We start from the raw sequence: 18254 nt of genomic DNA, 5'->3' as shown, positions 1-18254 counted from the left end.
TTGTAATAAGAACGTTGTAAATGAACATTGGCGCTCACCATCTTAGTATGAGGAGATTCTGAGGCACCATTTAAACTGCTCAGACACTGAGGTCCACAATCCTATCACCCTAGCACCCTAGAAACTGACATATCTGTAAAAGGATGTAGGCCAACCTGCCTTTATAAACAATGTGCACAAGGCAAACCACAGTGTGAGTTTTGTGTTTTTGTCAATGTACTCTCATAGCTTGGCACATTGTCAATGACACAGTCCAGAGAACATATAGCACCCATTGTTTGGATGGGAGAATTTTGCAGAGTTCAGGACTACTGGTAACAGACAGACAGTTCACTCCTATTATAAACAGTAAGCCATGCACAAAAGACAGAGGGCCATAAAAAAATATGGAAGCAAGTAGGACTGCCTTATTTTGCTCACCGAGCTTCAGGTTTCTGTGTATGAAAATGTCTAAAAGGTGATCTTGCCGTCCTCCATTCAAACATTCACAACCATGACTACCACTCTTCCAAAGAAGTAATTTCAGCAGGAATGATTTATTCAGTAGCTTCTCAAATGCACCCTATGCCACAGAATTTTCCTCACTGCTCACACATGTATATTATACATCTTATCATACTTACTATACTCACAGTCAATTTTGTTGTAAGTCACCTAACCATCTGCTTGGGGTCCAATGGCCAGTGTAGTGCTCCAGCTTAAATAGACAAGAGAGGTGAAGAGAGGAGGGGGTCCCAAAATACCATCTAGGGCTTCAAAATGCCACAAATGACCCTTTTCACAATAGTGTCAAAACTAGTCTCAGTAATGGCAGTTTCCTCAAAATATTCCAACACAGGAACGCTTGACTCTCCAGATTTAATGGCTACAATGACAGTAACTGTAGACTATTACAACAAATGTGACAATAACAGGCCATTGAGCCCAACAAGCTTGCTAAACCGATTATTCTACATACTCAAAAATAACACTCAGGCCGTTTACATGTACTCATGTAACTGGGTTAAGGCAAGTAACCTGGTTAAGGCAGAAACCTGCTTTCTTAATAATCTTAAGTAATCTTCTGGAGTTCTCCTTTGGCAAAACGCTCTGACATCATTAAACTACACATAAGAGTTAAACATCATCATCAGCCACCGTGAATCCAAAAATAAGCATGAAGCCTGTGATCATTTATTTTGTGTTTTATAAATATGTTTAGTCAAACTGATGCTTTAATTATAGGTTTCTGATACCAGATTGCATGCAGCAAAACGTTTTCTGAATGCCCATGTGACTGAGCCCTGCAGAGAACACGGTATACGTGTGTTTCTTGCCTTATACCCAGTGCTTACTTACAATATGCGTTAGGTTACTCGTTACTTTAGAAAGTAATCAGACTACTTAACACACGTTACTTTTAATGTGTTACTGTGCTGCTCTTGAGATTGTGTTGCTGAATTTAGCACTATACACTCAGCACATCAACAAAAATTTGGTGAATTCTGAAATATTGAGACACATTATTTCAGCCAGGAGAAGGAATATTTTGCCAATGGATATGTATTTTATGGAAGCTTCTATCTGTGGTTCTGAAAGCGCTTTTGGCATAAACATGCAACAGACATGCGCAGACCACAAAATCCTTAACAGTAACCCAGTTAAGGGTTTACATGGCCACATATTTGGATTATTCACAGAGAGGTCCATCTCTGTTAACCAACTTTCTGATAGGCTAATAACCCGATTTCTCTAATCAGAATAAGGGTCTACATGGCATTTTAGAAATCAGGGTTCTGTGAATAATCGGGTTACTGAGGCACATGTAGACACACTAATTGCGTTGAACTTTGGAGGTCCCTATGGTTGTCCTCTCAAAAACACTACTTATTAATTTATTTCATGTGTCTGTGGTTCTTTGTGTGAAGAAAAACCTTCTCATATTTGTGTGAAATGTGTCCTTAAGAAGTTTCCAACGTTCTTGTTGAAGAATTAATTTTAAAGCAACAGCTCTGATCTACTGTAATAATTCCCTTCAAAATTTTAAGCACTTCAATCATGTTAGCTCTTAATCTTCGCTTGCCTAAATTGAAAAGGTTCAGCTCCTCCAATCTCTCCTCATAGCTGTGGAAGATATATGCTCAGTTTATATGTGTCTATTCAGGTATTATATTCTACTCTGTGAACTTTTAAGTACGATCACTAGGAATATAGATGTTGTTTAACCTTAAATAATGGCCTGGGTTTCATGTATTTTTAATAGTTTCATACTTGTTATTTTCTTTAAGTTGTAACCATATCTGTATCTGTATAGTTACTTATTAAGTACAGTATATCATAACCTATAAAATATTTCCACAGGTGGTCAGTAGAGATCAGTGAAGAAGGAGTTTTAAGAACAGGCAGTTACTAATAAGACAATTAATGATCTCTGTAAGCAATAAAACTGCAGCAAGAAGATGCAGTGCACCTCTTCAGGGAATGTCCAGTTGTGCAGTCACTGCTGGATGCATTGAAGGGGAACTGGAAAAGTTGCTACCCAGAGACAGTCTCTCACACCACTCGACACTCTGTGGACTGTTCTCCAGTATCCACGCAATGGAAGCCACCGAAGAGGCATGGTGCTCTGCAAAAGACGCTCTCTGGGTCGCCAGGAACTGCATAAAGGATGACAATCTAGGACTGCTGCAGATACACCCACAGCCTGCTCAGAAACTACTCCATCCTGGACACTTTGAAGGATCGAAGCGATGCAGAAAGTGATGGAGGAGAGCCCCAAACCCAAACATAGGGAGGGCAAAGGACTCATCTCTTATTCAATGGACTCAGAACCACTGTGTTTTAATAATGTATTGTAAGTGATATAATAGATTGAAATAGATTGTAATAGTGTAACAGATTGTGTTTTTATATATATTGTGGCGGATGGCTGGGGCCCATGCCGGCCGGGATGCCCCTTCTGTACATGATTCGGGGGAACAACCATGGGTGGTGGCAGCTTGGTGCAGCCCCCCTGGGTTGCATCGGGGCCACAGGCATGGAATTTGGGCACTCAGCCCTGTTGGGCTCCATGGCCACCACCAGGGGGAGCTGCACTGCCTCTTGAGCCCATATGGGTGGTTCTTCTGCCACACCCGGAAGTGCAGCCGAATCCAGGTCATCAAACACCTGAAGCGCTTCTGGGTGGGCTATAAGGGGAGCCAGCAACCACCACTTGGGGAGCCAGACTCGGGAGGAGGGAGACAAAGCTGCCAGGAGGAATGGAGAAAAAGAGAAGAATAGATGTGTGTTTGCTTTTGTGTTGTGCCTGAGGGACACTGGGAAGAAAATACACGTTTATTTATTTTACATGTGCCTCCCATGTCAGTCTGTGTCGGGTTGGTGCACATATAGTGCCTTTTATCACAATATAAACTAAATATCTATAAATAAAGTATACAATATAATAAGATAGTTAAAGATTGTATTAGATTGTAGTGGATTATAGTCGATTGTAATCGATGACATAAATTGACACAGATTGCGATAATGTACTAGATTTTGTTTTTACAGTACATATATATATTACCTAAACCTAGGTAAATAAAGTATATATATATATATATATTTTTTAATTAATGCTATTAAAGACCTCCTTTATTAAAATATTGTGCCTTTTTTATTTCTTCCACATAGCTCATACCTCTCAGTCCCAGTACCACTCCAGTGGCCCTTTCAAAATCTGGATTTTCACCAACACTGCTATGTCCTTTTTGCAATATGGAGACCAAAACTGCACAGAACACTTCAGGTGAGGAAAACATAAGTAAGTTGTAAGCAATATGAAATCAAAAATTAAACAACAGGTAGATTCTGAGATTGTAATCATAAAGTTAACCACAAAGGGGGACTTTTGAAATGTAGCATTTAACATATAATGTTCAGACAATGGTGATGTGAAGAGAAGCATGCTCACTGGGTTAGACGTTTTTAACATCAGATTAAACAGTGGACTTGTGTATTATATCTAACTCTGGCCACACCATTAAGGCTACAATCCCATGTCAAACACGCGTCAACATCAATCTCCCCGGGATCACTTATTCTAAATTTCCAGCAAATCAAGTCAATGCCATATTGCTGAAACTGAAATATTTTAAGGCCATATAAACTATTTTGAAGCATGGAGAAAATAGTGAATTTTGTAAAATTAAACCAGCTAATAGTCTTTTAAGATTAACTGCACCATGTACAGTATTGTAAGGAAGTTAAATAACCAAAGACCTGAATGTTCAGTAGTCTAAACTGAAGTAGCAGACAGTTCCTTGAAATTCTGTTTTGAGCCACTGTCTCTTTATTGAGAAGCCATTAGGCAATGAAGCGATGCTATTAACAGACCTACTCCTGACGCAATGTTACCGTCGATGTCAGCAGTATGGAGCACTCAACGAGGGCCTTACAGCACACTCGATGAGAAATGAAGTATGAAGCACCCACTGACCTCACACTCCTGGGGACTGGCACTGCGCCTTCATTAGCAGCGCCACATTGACTCACATGCACTCACAGAGGTTCAGCGCACCTCACTGCTTTGCTCTCTTCCTTCTCCTCTTAAGTCCTGCTTGCCTGCATTTTTACCATACAAGATATAATTTGGGCAGATCAGCAGAATTCATTCACTCTTTCCATATAAGGCCTGAGCAGCTTTGCTCCAGCAGTAACTCATTTAATAATCTGAATGTTCCTGCACTCTGTGAGCAGAACTTGTGTTAAACTGGTTTACTAACATATGCTCTCATGTTTGGCAGTAGAGCACACAAATCAAAGGAAGGGGACACCAATTCTGCCTCACTTTTCAAACAGATAAAAAGAAAAAAAATCATAATCTAATTCCATTCTAGAAAATATCTTAGAGCGCCCCCTGTTGAGCTGCAGCAATTCCCAGATGGTTGCCATCGGTGGAAAATTTATAATGATTATAAAGTGTCAGCAACATTGCTTTGTCTGAGCCTGTGGTCATGCAGACGGTCTAAAGGCCATGCCACATTACACAACCTTTTCTGTGATTTTTAGTCGTAGCCTTCATTTACATAATCTTAGTGAGTCGGGGCAGTCAGTGGTGTGCTCCTGTGAAGCCTGCCTTGTAATGTCACATACCTGGCGACTCACTTCAGACAGATTTGACTTTGACTTTAGTGGTAGGGGTGGGCTGTGTGAGCATGAGGCATGGCAAGCAATAAATGTTCACCCAGAAGTGCAGTGCACATAATGTAGTGATGAGGAATAAGGAGTTGCAGGTGTTTTGGAGCTCACAAACTGAAGAGAAGCTCATCTGTCTGATGTCTTGTGTTTTGCATGCCACAACAGAATGGAAAAAAGAAAACAGAGGGCAGACTTTGCAGCTGAACTCCCAATACCCGTTAAACCTTCATACAGTGCCAGCTCTGTCAAGGAGCGCGTTATTGGCAGTCACAAAAAGGGCCAAGCACAACTATGCTGGTAGGTTGGCAAACAGTCGCTAAATGCGACATACCCAGCGACTTTCAGTCTTTAAATTGACAAGGTCCAACAATGAAGTCAGCAACTGAAGTAGGCAAGTCGGAAATACCCCGCGACTAGAAGCTTCATAATGTGACATCAGCTTAAGACGTTGTACTGATGTTTTCCATATCCTCCTTACAGTCCCGCCATGAATTTTAAGGTGTAATAAAGATAGGCAGCCTTGGCCATATGGATTAAAACATAAGCAGCACGTTTCAAACGGAATGAGGCTAGTGAACGATTTTCTAATATTATCCAGTTCTTAAAGTTAGATCTTTTTAAGAACATTAAATCTGTGGGATGAAACACATGGCATAAAATAACAAATCCTTGACCACAGCGATAACAACAGGACAGGGTGGAGTCTCTGGAACAGAGAACCAAGTTAAGAGAAGAACAAGAAGAACAGCCCTACAACTTTGTCATGTTTTTATAGGATGACATGGAAGAAATAGTCTCCTGAATGTAAGACTTGGAGTGGAAACCATTACACGAGCTAAACTTGATGCTGTTTTATCAAGAATTTCTTGATTAAGAAGTCTTTATAGAGCAATAGGCTACAAGCAGTGTGATGTTACATACATTGCTATAAAGATAAAGCTACAATCAACATGCCATGTGTTATTTGCATGTTTACCCCATGTTTGTTTGGAATTTCCTCGGGTACTCAAGTTTTTCCCTCATATCCCCAAAGCCTGGCCAGTAAGGATAACAGACGGCTGTATCAGTATGTGTGTGTGCTTAAGTGGGTTGGTCCTTTGTTGGCTTGGTACTATAATCAATCATGAGCTGGATTAAGAAAGTATGAGAGTGATATGATATGTGTGACAGATGGACGGGGCCCATGCCCGGCTGGGACACCCTTCTGTTTATGTTCCAGGGGAGCAAGCATGGGCTGCACAGTACCTCCCCTGGACCACTTGGTGGCAACTCCCCTGGGTGACTCTGGTGCCTCAGATACCCACAGGGCTCCATGGAAGATGGAGAACTCCACATCCCTGTTGGGATCCGGGGAGGCCACAAGGAGGTGCTGCAGGGGTTCCAGGGCCCGTCTGGGCTGTAGTTCAGCCACACCCGGAGGTGTAGTCGGAAGCAGGTGGTCAAGCACCTGAAGCACTTCCGGGTGAGCTATAAAAAGAGCCACCAGCCACCACTCCAGGAGCCAGTGTCGGGAGGAGGGAGACAAAGCTGCCAAGGAGGAGTGGAGGACTTGAAGGGTTTATTTGTGTTTGTGACTTGTGGTGTTTTGGGACTGTGTTGTGGCTGAGGGACACAGGGAAGACGTGGGCCCCCAGCAGAAGAAGGAAAATAAATTCTTTTTGGTTTATTTTAACATGCCTCCGTTGTCAGTCTGTGTCGGGTCGTACGCATATATAGCGCCTTTTTACATATGATAAATCAGGATAGGATAGGATGAGAAAGATAACTGGTTATAAACAGCCAGAAGCAACATTAGTGGATGCTATTGAGCGGAAGTCATTTTTTCAACTTTTCACTCATGTTCAATTATGTGGAGATCTTGATCACAAATTCCATCTCAGTTTGAGTCTGCAAAGGGTCACATTGCTGTGGACAACACCCCATCAGATTGCACTGTCAAAGAAAGGTAACAGTAACAAACAAAATGCTCATAGACCTGTAGACTTGACATGCATGTTATGAAAATCCTGAGAGATTTGTACTCAGTCACCTCAGACCTGAAAGCAGCATTGGTTCAGGCAACTTGATCTATAAGCCATTTGAAGCCTGCTCTCATCTGAGTAAGGCAGGAGGCTATGTGAGGATCACATTTATGGACGTCCCTAGTGCACAGCGCCCATTTCCCTGCAGCACTTATTACCACAGATACGTTAAGGTCCTTGAAGGAGGACACCCCTTAGTGTCTCAGATTACTGATTATAGACTTTGTCAGGCTGCAAAGCTATGTTTGAAAATAAGTGATCAGTAACATGCAATCAAAACAGTATTAACTCCCTTCCTGACCACTCTATACACATCAAGCTTAAAATACAAACTCTGAGAAATACCACCTGTAGAACGTCTTGGATGACTTGGCAGTCATGGGATATGTAAGTGGTGGACACGAATAAGAATAAGGAGGTCTGTTAGATGACATTGTAGGCTAATGCAGGTTGAAGGAACTTAACATCAACCAAGGTGGGTCTCAGGAACAGTAAGGCTGCTCATACTGTGAACTTCAGCCAGAGGATAGAAACAGAGGTGCTCCAAGCATATACAGTTCTTTTGGGTGGCACTCAAATACAGATCTGGACTGAGATATAAACACTAAAGCCATATACAGAAAGGGCCTGAGATGAGTGTATTTCCTTGAAAGCTCAGGCCCTCATATGTCGGTAAAACATTTTTGTATATGTAAAGTGCCATCAGTCTTTGGTTGCAAGTGTGGTCTTTTGGAGGCAGTAGCATAAAAACAGAAGAAAACATATTATAATCAGGAAGACCAGCTCTTTAGTGGGCACCAGTCTGAACGTTCTGGAGACAGAAGCAGAGTAAAGGACGTTGGCTCTTATGAACTTTGCATGACACCTCGGTCAACCTGTGGTGCACCTTTATCACATTTCTAACTCTACCATGGTGCCCCAGGCAGTGCCATTGGAGGTACGTTTCACCAGCTGTCATTAGGTGTCACAGCATAAGATCTGTCTGTCTATCTATAAGGTTAGGCTAGTCATACATTCTAAATTGTTCCCTTGTGAGTCAGGGTACTGGACTGGTGCCCTGGCCAGGATCAATGCTGCAGGGATAGCCACCATCTGCCTGCGACTATGAACCAGATAAGCTGCTTAGAAAATGGATGGGTGGATGGAGAGATGGATGCCCTTGTATTTAGTAACTTCATATGGTGGTGCAGTCTAACATCCAATCTGTTGTCTTTAGCAATTCATATTTTAGTAATCTTAACATAAAGGACGTTGTGTAAGGTTCTCAAGGTTCGTGTGAATGCTTTTGTCAGACACAGTTCCTGCGCTCTCAGCTGTTATAAAATTTTACGCTTTCCTCTTTTAAAGTTGTTTAAGAAAAGTCCTCAGCTTCATCCTTTAAAGAAGCTTTTCTGGACAGTATTTTTAGACATACAATCTATTCGTTTCGTTCAATGTGGTCCTTTTATGGACAATAATTCGAAAATCTCAAAAAACTGATAGTAAAGTTTGCATTAGCGCTAACAAACTGAAATTATTACTCGGTGAAATAACAGAACAGCAAAAAGAGATTGAATATATGGACATAATAATAAAATAATAATTCTTTGCATTCATACATAGGTAATATCACAGAAGTATGTAGATATTGTTTGGCTTTAAAGTTTAAGTCAGAGACTTGTAGATCATCTAATTTGTGTTGCCATCATGGAAAAGTAGTGTTTCTTCCCAATGAAGAGGCGTATCCACGAGAATTAAAAGATTTGTTATTTGGTGAAAGTGAAATCCACAAACACTACAGGCAAAATATCCACATCTACAATAATCTGTTTGTGATCGCAACATTCAATGCTCAAAACATAGATTTACACAATTCAGGACCATACACTATGAGAATCTGTAGTCCCGCAACAATTAAAGCTACTACAAGTTGAATTTCGAAGAAACCACAGTTCGGTCAGGTTTATATTCATGATCACGGAGAAGTGATGCAGCCTAGAATCGAAAGAGTTAAATGATCGGACGTATTAGAAATTCTACAGCCATTAATGGATACAAATCCAATGTCCAAAAGTATCGCACTTTACATGAAATTCATCTGCAAAACATGGACAAAGAAGTTTTCTTGGATTTCTATATGAATCCGAAAGATTAAGGTCACATTTATAATAAACCAACATGTGACGAATTCTCAGCGGAAATAGTTTCAAAAGACGGAGATATCAAAGACAGGAGTTTAAAAAGTATTTGCGTGTTAATTTCAAAGCCAAACAGAATGAAAATGTATAACTCAACGAATACCTCTAACGCAACATGAAACATAATTTTATTTCAATTTATTACGTTTTAATATTTTTAACTATGGTTAATTACTCTCTGTAATGCAAAATAGTTAGTTCTATTATGCATATGTATCAATTCCCATGAAAATAACAATCTGTTTAAATTGTACATCCGCTTCCCCATACGCGAGCGGCAGAGCTGCCAAGTGGCTAGCGTGTAGCGGTTGGCAAGCGAAGCGAGCAGGGGACAGAACCCCCTAGTTATCTTACATGTTTAAGTGATCACTATCACAAAGCACTGTACAAAGCAATTCACAATAAATTACAATTAGCCTAAGTTTAAATGCATTGTTTCCAAAATTATCAGTGAATATAAAAATGATTTGAATATGGTGGTTTATGCAGTTACTAACATTTGGAGTTGTCAAGGCAGCTCCAAAGTCAAATCCTGCTTTATAAACAGATTACATTGCCCTGCCATACACATATTGTCATGTATGATGATTCAAAAATGGGACAGTAATGTTATACTCACTATTTGGCAGAATCATTAAGTTGATATTCACGAGATCGGTTAAAACATTCCTGGATACCCGAATCCGCCCAGAGTCTCATCATCGCCGTAAGCAGCTCAGGAGAGAAGGGCTCTGTGTCCTCCATTCGACTGACCACATCGCAAACCATCTTGGCGTCGGCCTGGAATAAAAAAAGGATGGCAATTAGTAAGTTGGAATTTTCAACACACCACTCTGCCTGGTGGCAAAAGGTTCATGAAAATGAGCAAAGGCTGATGCACAGTATGGAAGAAGGTGTTAAAATTAAAATTACCAGGGTGTGTGTTGATACCTCAGATTGTTTTTATATTTGTTGATTATGCTAAAAATATACACTTTAGTAGGTTTAAGCTACTTTTCCACCCCCTGGAAGAACTTACTGGACGTCAAAGCCCACCTCTACATAAGTTAAGCCTCACCACACTTCAGAAGGCATTCGTAAACGAGTGTTGTCTCATTTTTCATGTAAAAGTTCCAAATATTATCATAAATACTGTATATTGTCAATGTGCAAATCTCTGAAAGTCCAGTGTGGCCCACCTATTTATCACTCGGTCCCTGCAAATGTCTTCCTTGATGGTACATCAGCACTAAACACATTCAGTTCAGTTAACACGGGCTCATCATAGTTGAAGACAGACTTACTGGACGCACTGTACTGCAAAAGAAAAAAGGCCATTCAGTCCATTGGGAATTGTGAAGTTCTGGATTAGGACCCCTTGTTGAGGACTACAGAGGTTCAAGTGCCTTAGTCTCAGAGAAAGACAGGCCCGTGGCTAACCAGAGTGGAGTTTTTCTCAGGTTTTTTTTCTCCACAGGTTTTCGGGAGCATCACTGAACAAATGGTATAGAAACAGGGAGGTGAATCCATAAGGTAAGCTGATTTCTATTTTCTTTTAAATAAGATGACTTTTTTAAGTATTGTCATACATTCTTATTTTAAGTGTTGTTGGAGAGCAGCAGCGTTTTACATGTTGGTCAGTCATCATGCAATTAAGAATTTCCTTGTACTCTGTATACGTGGCAATGCTACTAACTTCTACTATTACTGCTGCTAGTATTTACTGTTGTTTATATAATAAAATGTGTCAAGTACTGTATATACTCACGTATAAGTCGGGTGTTGAAATCTGAAAAATCGATCATAAAATCACACCCTGACTTGTACGCCCATTCAAAAATGCGACACTTACATTTTTTTATTTTTACATCTTCTTGCCTCCTCCACTCTCACATCAGTTTCTCAGACGCATCGAATTTTGTTGCAGCAGCGTAGTTACCAATTTCTTTCACTACTTCAACAAAGTTTAATTTAAAACCAGCTTCATATTTTCTTCTGATTGAACGCTCCATCGTAGATAAGGGATGCTCTTACGATAAAAGTGTATGAGGGTGTGAGAGTCACAAAACAGTGCAAACGTCACTTCGGAATAGTCCAGGTATTACCGTGTGGTCACGTAGGCACCATAGAGACAGAGACAGAGGTTAGGAGCACACGCCGATACAGCGCATTGCCGCACCCACATTTAAATAAAGGCAGTGTGCTCCGTGGTTACTCTCTCAGATGGGCGATAGCATATCATAATCCCTTGTACCAATACCGTGAGTTTTCTGCATTCGACTTATACGAGCGACATTACAAAATACCAGAAATTATATTGTAAAATCAAGTCCTAACTTATCCGCGAGTATATACGGTAATTAAATCTCAACGTTCAACTTCCATAGTACCTGTGTTATATGGATGGGGCAAAGTATGAAAGATGATGGCAAGAAAAGGTATACACTTTGTCTGTGTTGTTTTAGAACTCTTCATTTTAAAATTTCTTTTTGGAAATTAAAGGTCAAAACATTATACATTGAGGTTATATATCACTTTAATGCATTTTGGGGGGAAAAAAACAGTTGGGGGCCATCAATTAGCCTAACATGCACATCTATGGGAGGAAAACCAGAGTAAAAACCAAACAGACAGGGTGAACATGGATCCTCCACACAGACAAAAACCAGGTGTGAGATTAAGCCCAGGATGTTGGATCCAGCATATTATGACAACATTAAAAACTGTTAACAAAAATAAAAAAACATATCAGAAAGGTTTAGTATCTCAAGTTCTATGATGTGTTATACTGAGCAAGGAGACTTGTTTATTAAGACTAAACTGCATGGCCTGACAGCTGCCACTCTTGTGTCTTTTTCTGGACCCATTAGATGGTTACAGGGAGCACACTTGATGATGTGACCCGTCATGGAATGCCCACTTCATGCCACCACTCATGCACACCGGACTGTGTGGTCTGACATGCTTATTATCCCTGTGATGTGGCAGGAGATCAGAATATTAAGAGACAACCTGCATGGACACGGGAACAATGTGCAACTTCACACACACTATGCCTGAGGCTGCTTTAGAGCCCATGCCCCTGGAGCTTTGAGCTACTGCGTGATCCCCTGTGTTAGATAGTACATAATGATATGGTTTCCATTAATTGACGGAGTTCTTATGGGTAACAGCAGGTAGCCGTCAATCCTCAGTGTAATTAAAGTGGGATGATTACAGCAATAAAGTGCTGCTTACCTTAATTTTCCGGATCAGAAAAAGAAATGCAGAAGCACCCCACCCTCAGTCCAACCATTCACCCACCTAGCACAACATCAAGATGCTCGGGTGTGTTTACAAAGCAAGTTAGTGAGTGATGCGGACTGATCTCACTGGCTACAGTCCACTTACTTACATTCTGCTGCTCCCCCCACCTTTATTTCCATGATGACTGGTAGGTGGACACCCATCCAGCAAACGGGTTGTGCACCTTTCTTTATCTGGTCTTTCCATATTTAAAGTGTTCCAGAAAAGTGCTCAGAATGAACAGATATAGAGTCGCTCTTTGGTTACTTTCAAAAGTGGAACATGTCCAATTATTTTTTAAACTGTCAAGATCCCGATACGCTGAATATAAACATTAGAGCAGTTACAGAAGATAAGGGCAGTTGGGTATCATGTAACTCAATCGTAGAGTCCAAGTATTATTAATTAGCAGACCCCCTCAGAGGCTGTTTATATCAGATATGCACTGAAGTGTCTGATCAAGAATGAAGCACAATGAACCAAAAGAACATGGACATATCAATGGAAGCGATTCACATGTTACTTACTGTTAACAAGTTAACGTCCAAACTGCCAGGGCACGAAAGATGACATATGGATAGGTACAAATATAAAATGGCTCGCGAAACTTTCCACAGGCAGCAGAGAAGCTCATACACTGTAAATCAACAGACCATCACCCGTCCGTCCCACCCATGTATTCATTATGTGATGCTGTATTGAACCACTATGAAGTTTATAATCAGGCCTAGCATTAGAACCAGAAAGTGAAGCCACAGGATGTCTGATTGCAATCTCACCAGTCCTGAGTAGGTCTCATTGGCATCTGGGTCTCTAGAGAGTGTAATGAGATTCAACTGCAAAATTTAATACGTAAAAAGAGGATGAGAGTGATTAGCCCAAAGATACTTTCTGCCACAACTAGATCTGAAAATGTATTTAAATATGGGGGCTGTATCTTGGATTTAAAAAAGAAAGCTGTTTTTCCCCCCTCCATTTGTTTTTGGTTTCCAGTTGAGAGGCTTACTTGCATTTCTCCTACAGACTAGTGACAGTGATATAATACAAACAACACATAGTGAACACCATACATTAAATTCCACTTGCATCACCAGTATGGGCCGTATACGTATATAAGAACACGCACTGGGGTGCTTATGCAGGCATCAGTAAAAGTGGCTGCTGATTAGCTTTAGGTTTACGTGATATGTAGAATTTATTTGAGAGTTTCACCTTCTGTCAAACTCCTCGCCTAACTGGACTCCATCTTGTGGCCATGAAAGAAAAGCAGCAATCCACCATGGGCAGGATGCCACGCTGTTACTGGTAAGAGCCACAAGTGCAGGGAGTCATCATAACATTTCCATAAACCCATGGGTACCTACTCCAAATATTATCAGTAGCCGTCCTAAATCCCTTAAAAACAAACCCCAAAAAAGTGGTGGGACAACAGAGGCTGACACATCCCGTACAGGCTGAGGAGTGCTGATCAGATTCTCCTATGGTTGGGGTGGATTATAACAAATGAGGCTGCAGAGCATTCAGCGTTTGCTCCCAAAATGTGTATTTACACCGGTCCCACTCTCACTCACACCTTCATCTTTCAAATGATTCATCTTTACATCAGCAGCATAAGGTAGTGAAGACAAACAGGGTGGACTTCTATGCAAGAAAGTCTACTTTCATAACCAAAGTTGGCCATTTCCTTGCACCTGTCAGTGAGGGGTGCTGCTTCAGCAAACCAATATGTGCAACCATATTAAGCTGTAGCAGTTAAATGACACCTAAATGGGTCAACTGGGAGACTGTGAGCAAGCCATTGGAGTTTTGGTGTCCAGGCTTTCAATCCATTTCATTAACTTGCTTATTCCTATTCCAGGGCCACGGGGAGCCTAGCATAGCAGCATCAAAACAAGGCAGGAACCAACGCAGTGCAGGACACCAGTCCATCACAGGGCCCCCTCACGTAGTGTAAATGTACAGTTACCAGTCCTCCTAACCGGCATGCTATGAGGATGTGGGAGGACCTACAAGAAAACCCGACAGATCACACATAGAACTTGTAAACACCACACAGAGACTGCACCACAGCATTTCACATCAAATCAAATGTTTGATGATATGAAATATTCATAAGTAGGAAAAATATTTTGTTATGATATCAAATATGGTGCCTCATAAGCAAATGATATTGTAATAAAAATATACTGAAATCCATGTGAGAAATCAAGCCACTGGGAATAAGGCCCTAGTCAGTGGAGTCCATTTTAATGATTCCCGCCTGGGAGTATTGATTAAACCTGCTGCCACTAAACGACACTCAGGAGGCTTTTGATGTGTGGCCATTTTAAAAGATAAAGATGATTAAAGAGCCAAGTCTGAAAAAAGACACCTCATTCTCATCTGTACTTCTTTCTGCCTGCAAGTGTGCTTCTTTTATAGTTTAGCCTCCTCCCTGCCGAGATCTGGGATGAACGCCTCATTGCTTTGATGAAATTAGACTTCATTCAGGTATAGGGATCACATCATCCATCCAGTCATCCATCTCCTAACCTGCCTATCAACTTCAGGGTAGCAGGGATATCCTATCATGCCCATCCTTGTCTATCACAGCAACGGTTCAACATTAAAGAGACATTCTAGTGACAGGACACAGGGGAGGTGACTGAAATCATAAAAAGCAATGAAGGAAAACATTAACACAGTGAGGAAATAATTCAATATCCTGCTTTTGTTCTAGTGCAAAAGTTGACTTCCTGTATCTCTACAGCTAATGTGAAATCTCCATCTGTCAGTTTAATGTACTTGATTTGTTCATTACAGCGTGATGGGAAGATGTAGCCTAGCAAGGCAGTCCTGGGCACAAGGCGGCAGCAGCAGCTAACAATGAATGTGCTGCCACATGTGTGAATCCACACTGGCTATATATAAGGAGCCAGAGCCTGTTTGACTGCCACCGCCAACTTAGGCTCTCCTCTCAGTACTCCACCTGATGGCCTGACAGAACTCTGGAGGTGCAGTGAGGTGGGGTTATGGTGGTGTATTGAAAACAGACAGAAAGTCGCTCTAATAAATGGATAAACAGATAGATAGATAGATAGATAGATAGATAGATAGATAGATAGATAGATAGATAGATAGATAGATAGATAGATAGATAGATAGATAGATAGATAGATAGATGTGAAAGGCACGATAGATAGATAGATAGATAGATAGATAGATAGATAGATAGATAGATAGATAGATAGATAATATTTTATTAACCCATGATGGAAAAGTTATAATTATGTTACTATCTTTTACCACCAGTGACAAATATTTCCCTGCCTTAGCTCTCTCTGGCCTTTCATACAGCATAGGAGAGTGTGCTCCTTCATTCTGCCACATCATGGCTCATTGTTACTGATCACAAAAATAAAACACTCGACCCTAGAAAAAACTTCTACACAACACCACTACTTTAAGACGCAGCCTTTAACCAGAATATTCATATTTATGCTTGATGCATCTGCGCCCGTATTTATCAAATGTTTCAGAGTATAGAAAACAGTCCTAATTGGTTCAAACTTCTCAGAGTGGTGCAAATTTGGCCCTACTTTTAGAACTTGGGAGTAAAAGCATTTTATCAGTTTTCCTAATTTAGGAAAGTTCTCCTAACTTCACCAGGATTTAGGAGAGCACATGAGGTGTCCTAACTTGCTAGGAGGTGCCAGAAGATGGCATTCAGGCAGAGATTGGCACACACATCCTGGGAAAGGTGAAATGTTTTGGAAATGCTAGACAACAATGAACTTGTAACAAGATGTTGATTTGAAAGTGATAGAATAATTTTCATAACAAATCTTGTTTGTTAAATGATCAATCCATCTACACAGAAAAGCCACGTGCTGTAAGCTAAAATGAAAGTGTTGGTAATGTTTTGGCCACAGGGAAAATGCAGCTTTCCAGTAGCAATGATTTGGGTATCTCACAACAGACCATTTCTTGAATTTTGCATCAAACCTGGAATACCCTTACAGTATGTGAGTTAATCCACAGATTATACATCTCCCCTGACTCCTCATGAGCTAATATTAAAGCAAGGTGCATTCATGCAAACTGGCACACACATAAAGTTCATTGCCCCTCGTGTGGATGAGCACACATATAGCGATTGCAAGAGATATCACAGAATCAACACACAGCTGGTAATGGGTGTAAACTGTACTATAGTAGCCAGCGTATAACCCTGAAGATAGGAGGGGCTGGATGGGTGATTGACAGCGAAATGTCACACAGGTATGCTAATGTCTGCACTCCACACACCCAAGAGAATCTCAGGGCATCAAATAAATAGAGCATTGCGACTGATAGCCACAGCTAGTTTCAGTAACTCCTACATTATGAGGTACTTCTTGTGGTTATAAGTGGAAAAATTATTCTTCTGAAAGTACGGCTGTGGATCATTCATTGTTAAATAAACATGCCTGTTATCAGGCTTTAGTCTCAGTCGGTGGGTGATTCTTGGTCTTTCTATCTTGGTACTCCATTACTGTATTAATCTTGATATTGTTGTGATCAAGTGGCAACAAGTTTTCCTGCTTCTTCTTCCCTTATTATTATTACTTGAGGGTTCGCTCCCTGCTCGCTTTGCTCACCAACCCCCCTGGCCTGCGTTACACGCCAGCTAATTCACGTCTCTGCTCCTCACGTTGTGAAGAGGGGGGCTTAACGCACCCCAAGTAGACGCGGTCGCTCCTCTGAAACCCCTCTTAAATGGTAATACAATGGGAAACAAATACAGTTTTTTTTGTACCTCCTCTTTGCTTGATCAGCTGCTGGCTTGCTGTCGCTGCCGTACTGCATGATCTGCATCTCGCGTGGTGCTTCAAACATTTAAAAGCCTGTAAAGCAGCTGTCCTACTCTTTGTCTTTTATTTCCGGCCCCGGGCGTGGTTAAATCTCTTGGCACAAAGTCTCGTCTCGTGGGAAGTGAGTTCTTGATATTTTTTAGTTTATAATTTAAGAATGGAATAAGAATCTGAAAATATAACTACATCACATTAAAGTTCGACAAATTCTGAAAAGAATGATACCAAACATATACAGTATATGTAGGTTTTAAAATAAGCTAGATTTAAAGTGTGACATAAAATCGCTGCACAAAATCATTGCACTTTTAGGCTTAGGATTATATATATACTGTATATATAGTAGATTATTATTATCTTTGTGGTGAAGCCTTAGCATTAGTAACAGTAGACTTCAAAACATCATCATGAGTGGCAATTTGTGGCAAATGGTGCCATATACATCATACGTTGTATACGTTATACATCATTAATTCTGAAATGTGAATTCCTACTTTTAGCTGGGACTGGGAGCAGGATGCTTTGTAAATACTTGTCATGGCCTACTCTGATGTGGGACAAATTCTTATCCTAGTGTAACTTTTAGTGCATTCTGAGACGCTTGATAAATACGGGCTCTGATCTCACGTTTACACAGACAGTGCTCTGAAACGATCAGCACACATGAAAGAACATCGCCCAAAAATAGCGAGACGTCACGGCCTATTAAAATAGAGGACAGCATGTGGTCCGAGTAGATGACTACTTGTAGACCTGCTTGGTTGTGACAACAGATGTGAGGTGTGCCATGAAATGAATGC

At 40.8% G+C, this 18254-nt stretch overlaps 1 protein-coding gene across 2 annotated transcripts in view; it reads right to left on the bottom strand.

Annotated features, from left to right (window-relative positions):
* The window catches only part of gnao1a (guanine nucleotide binding protein (G protein), alpha activating activity polypeptide O, a), a 341984-nt gene that overhangs the window by 42474 nt on the left and 281256 nt on the right, over positions 1–18254 (bottom strand). For both annotated transcript variants that reach the window (XM_028809389.2, XM_028809388.2), the window contains exon 4: positions 9978–10138. In XM_028809389.2, coding sequence (XP_028665222.1) covers positions 9978–10138 — 161 coding nt within the window. The remainder of the gene's footprint in view (positions 1–9977; positions 10139–18254) is intronic.

The sequence above is a fragment of the Erpetoichthys calabaricus genome, chromosome 9 (assembly GCF_900747795.2).
Source record: "Erpetoichthys calabaricus chromosome 9, fErpCal1.3, whole genome shotgun sequence".
Classification (NCBI taxonomy): Eukaryota; Metazoa; Chordata; class Cladistia; order Polypteriformes; family Polypteridae; genus Erpetoichthys; species Erpetoichthys calabaricus.
Note: the sequence above shows the minus strand (reverse complement) of the source record. Positions and strands in the feature narration are given on the sequence as shown.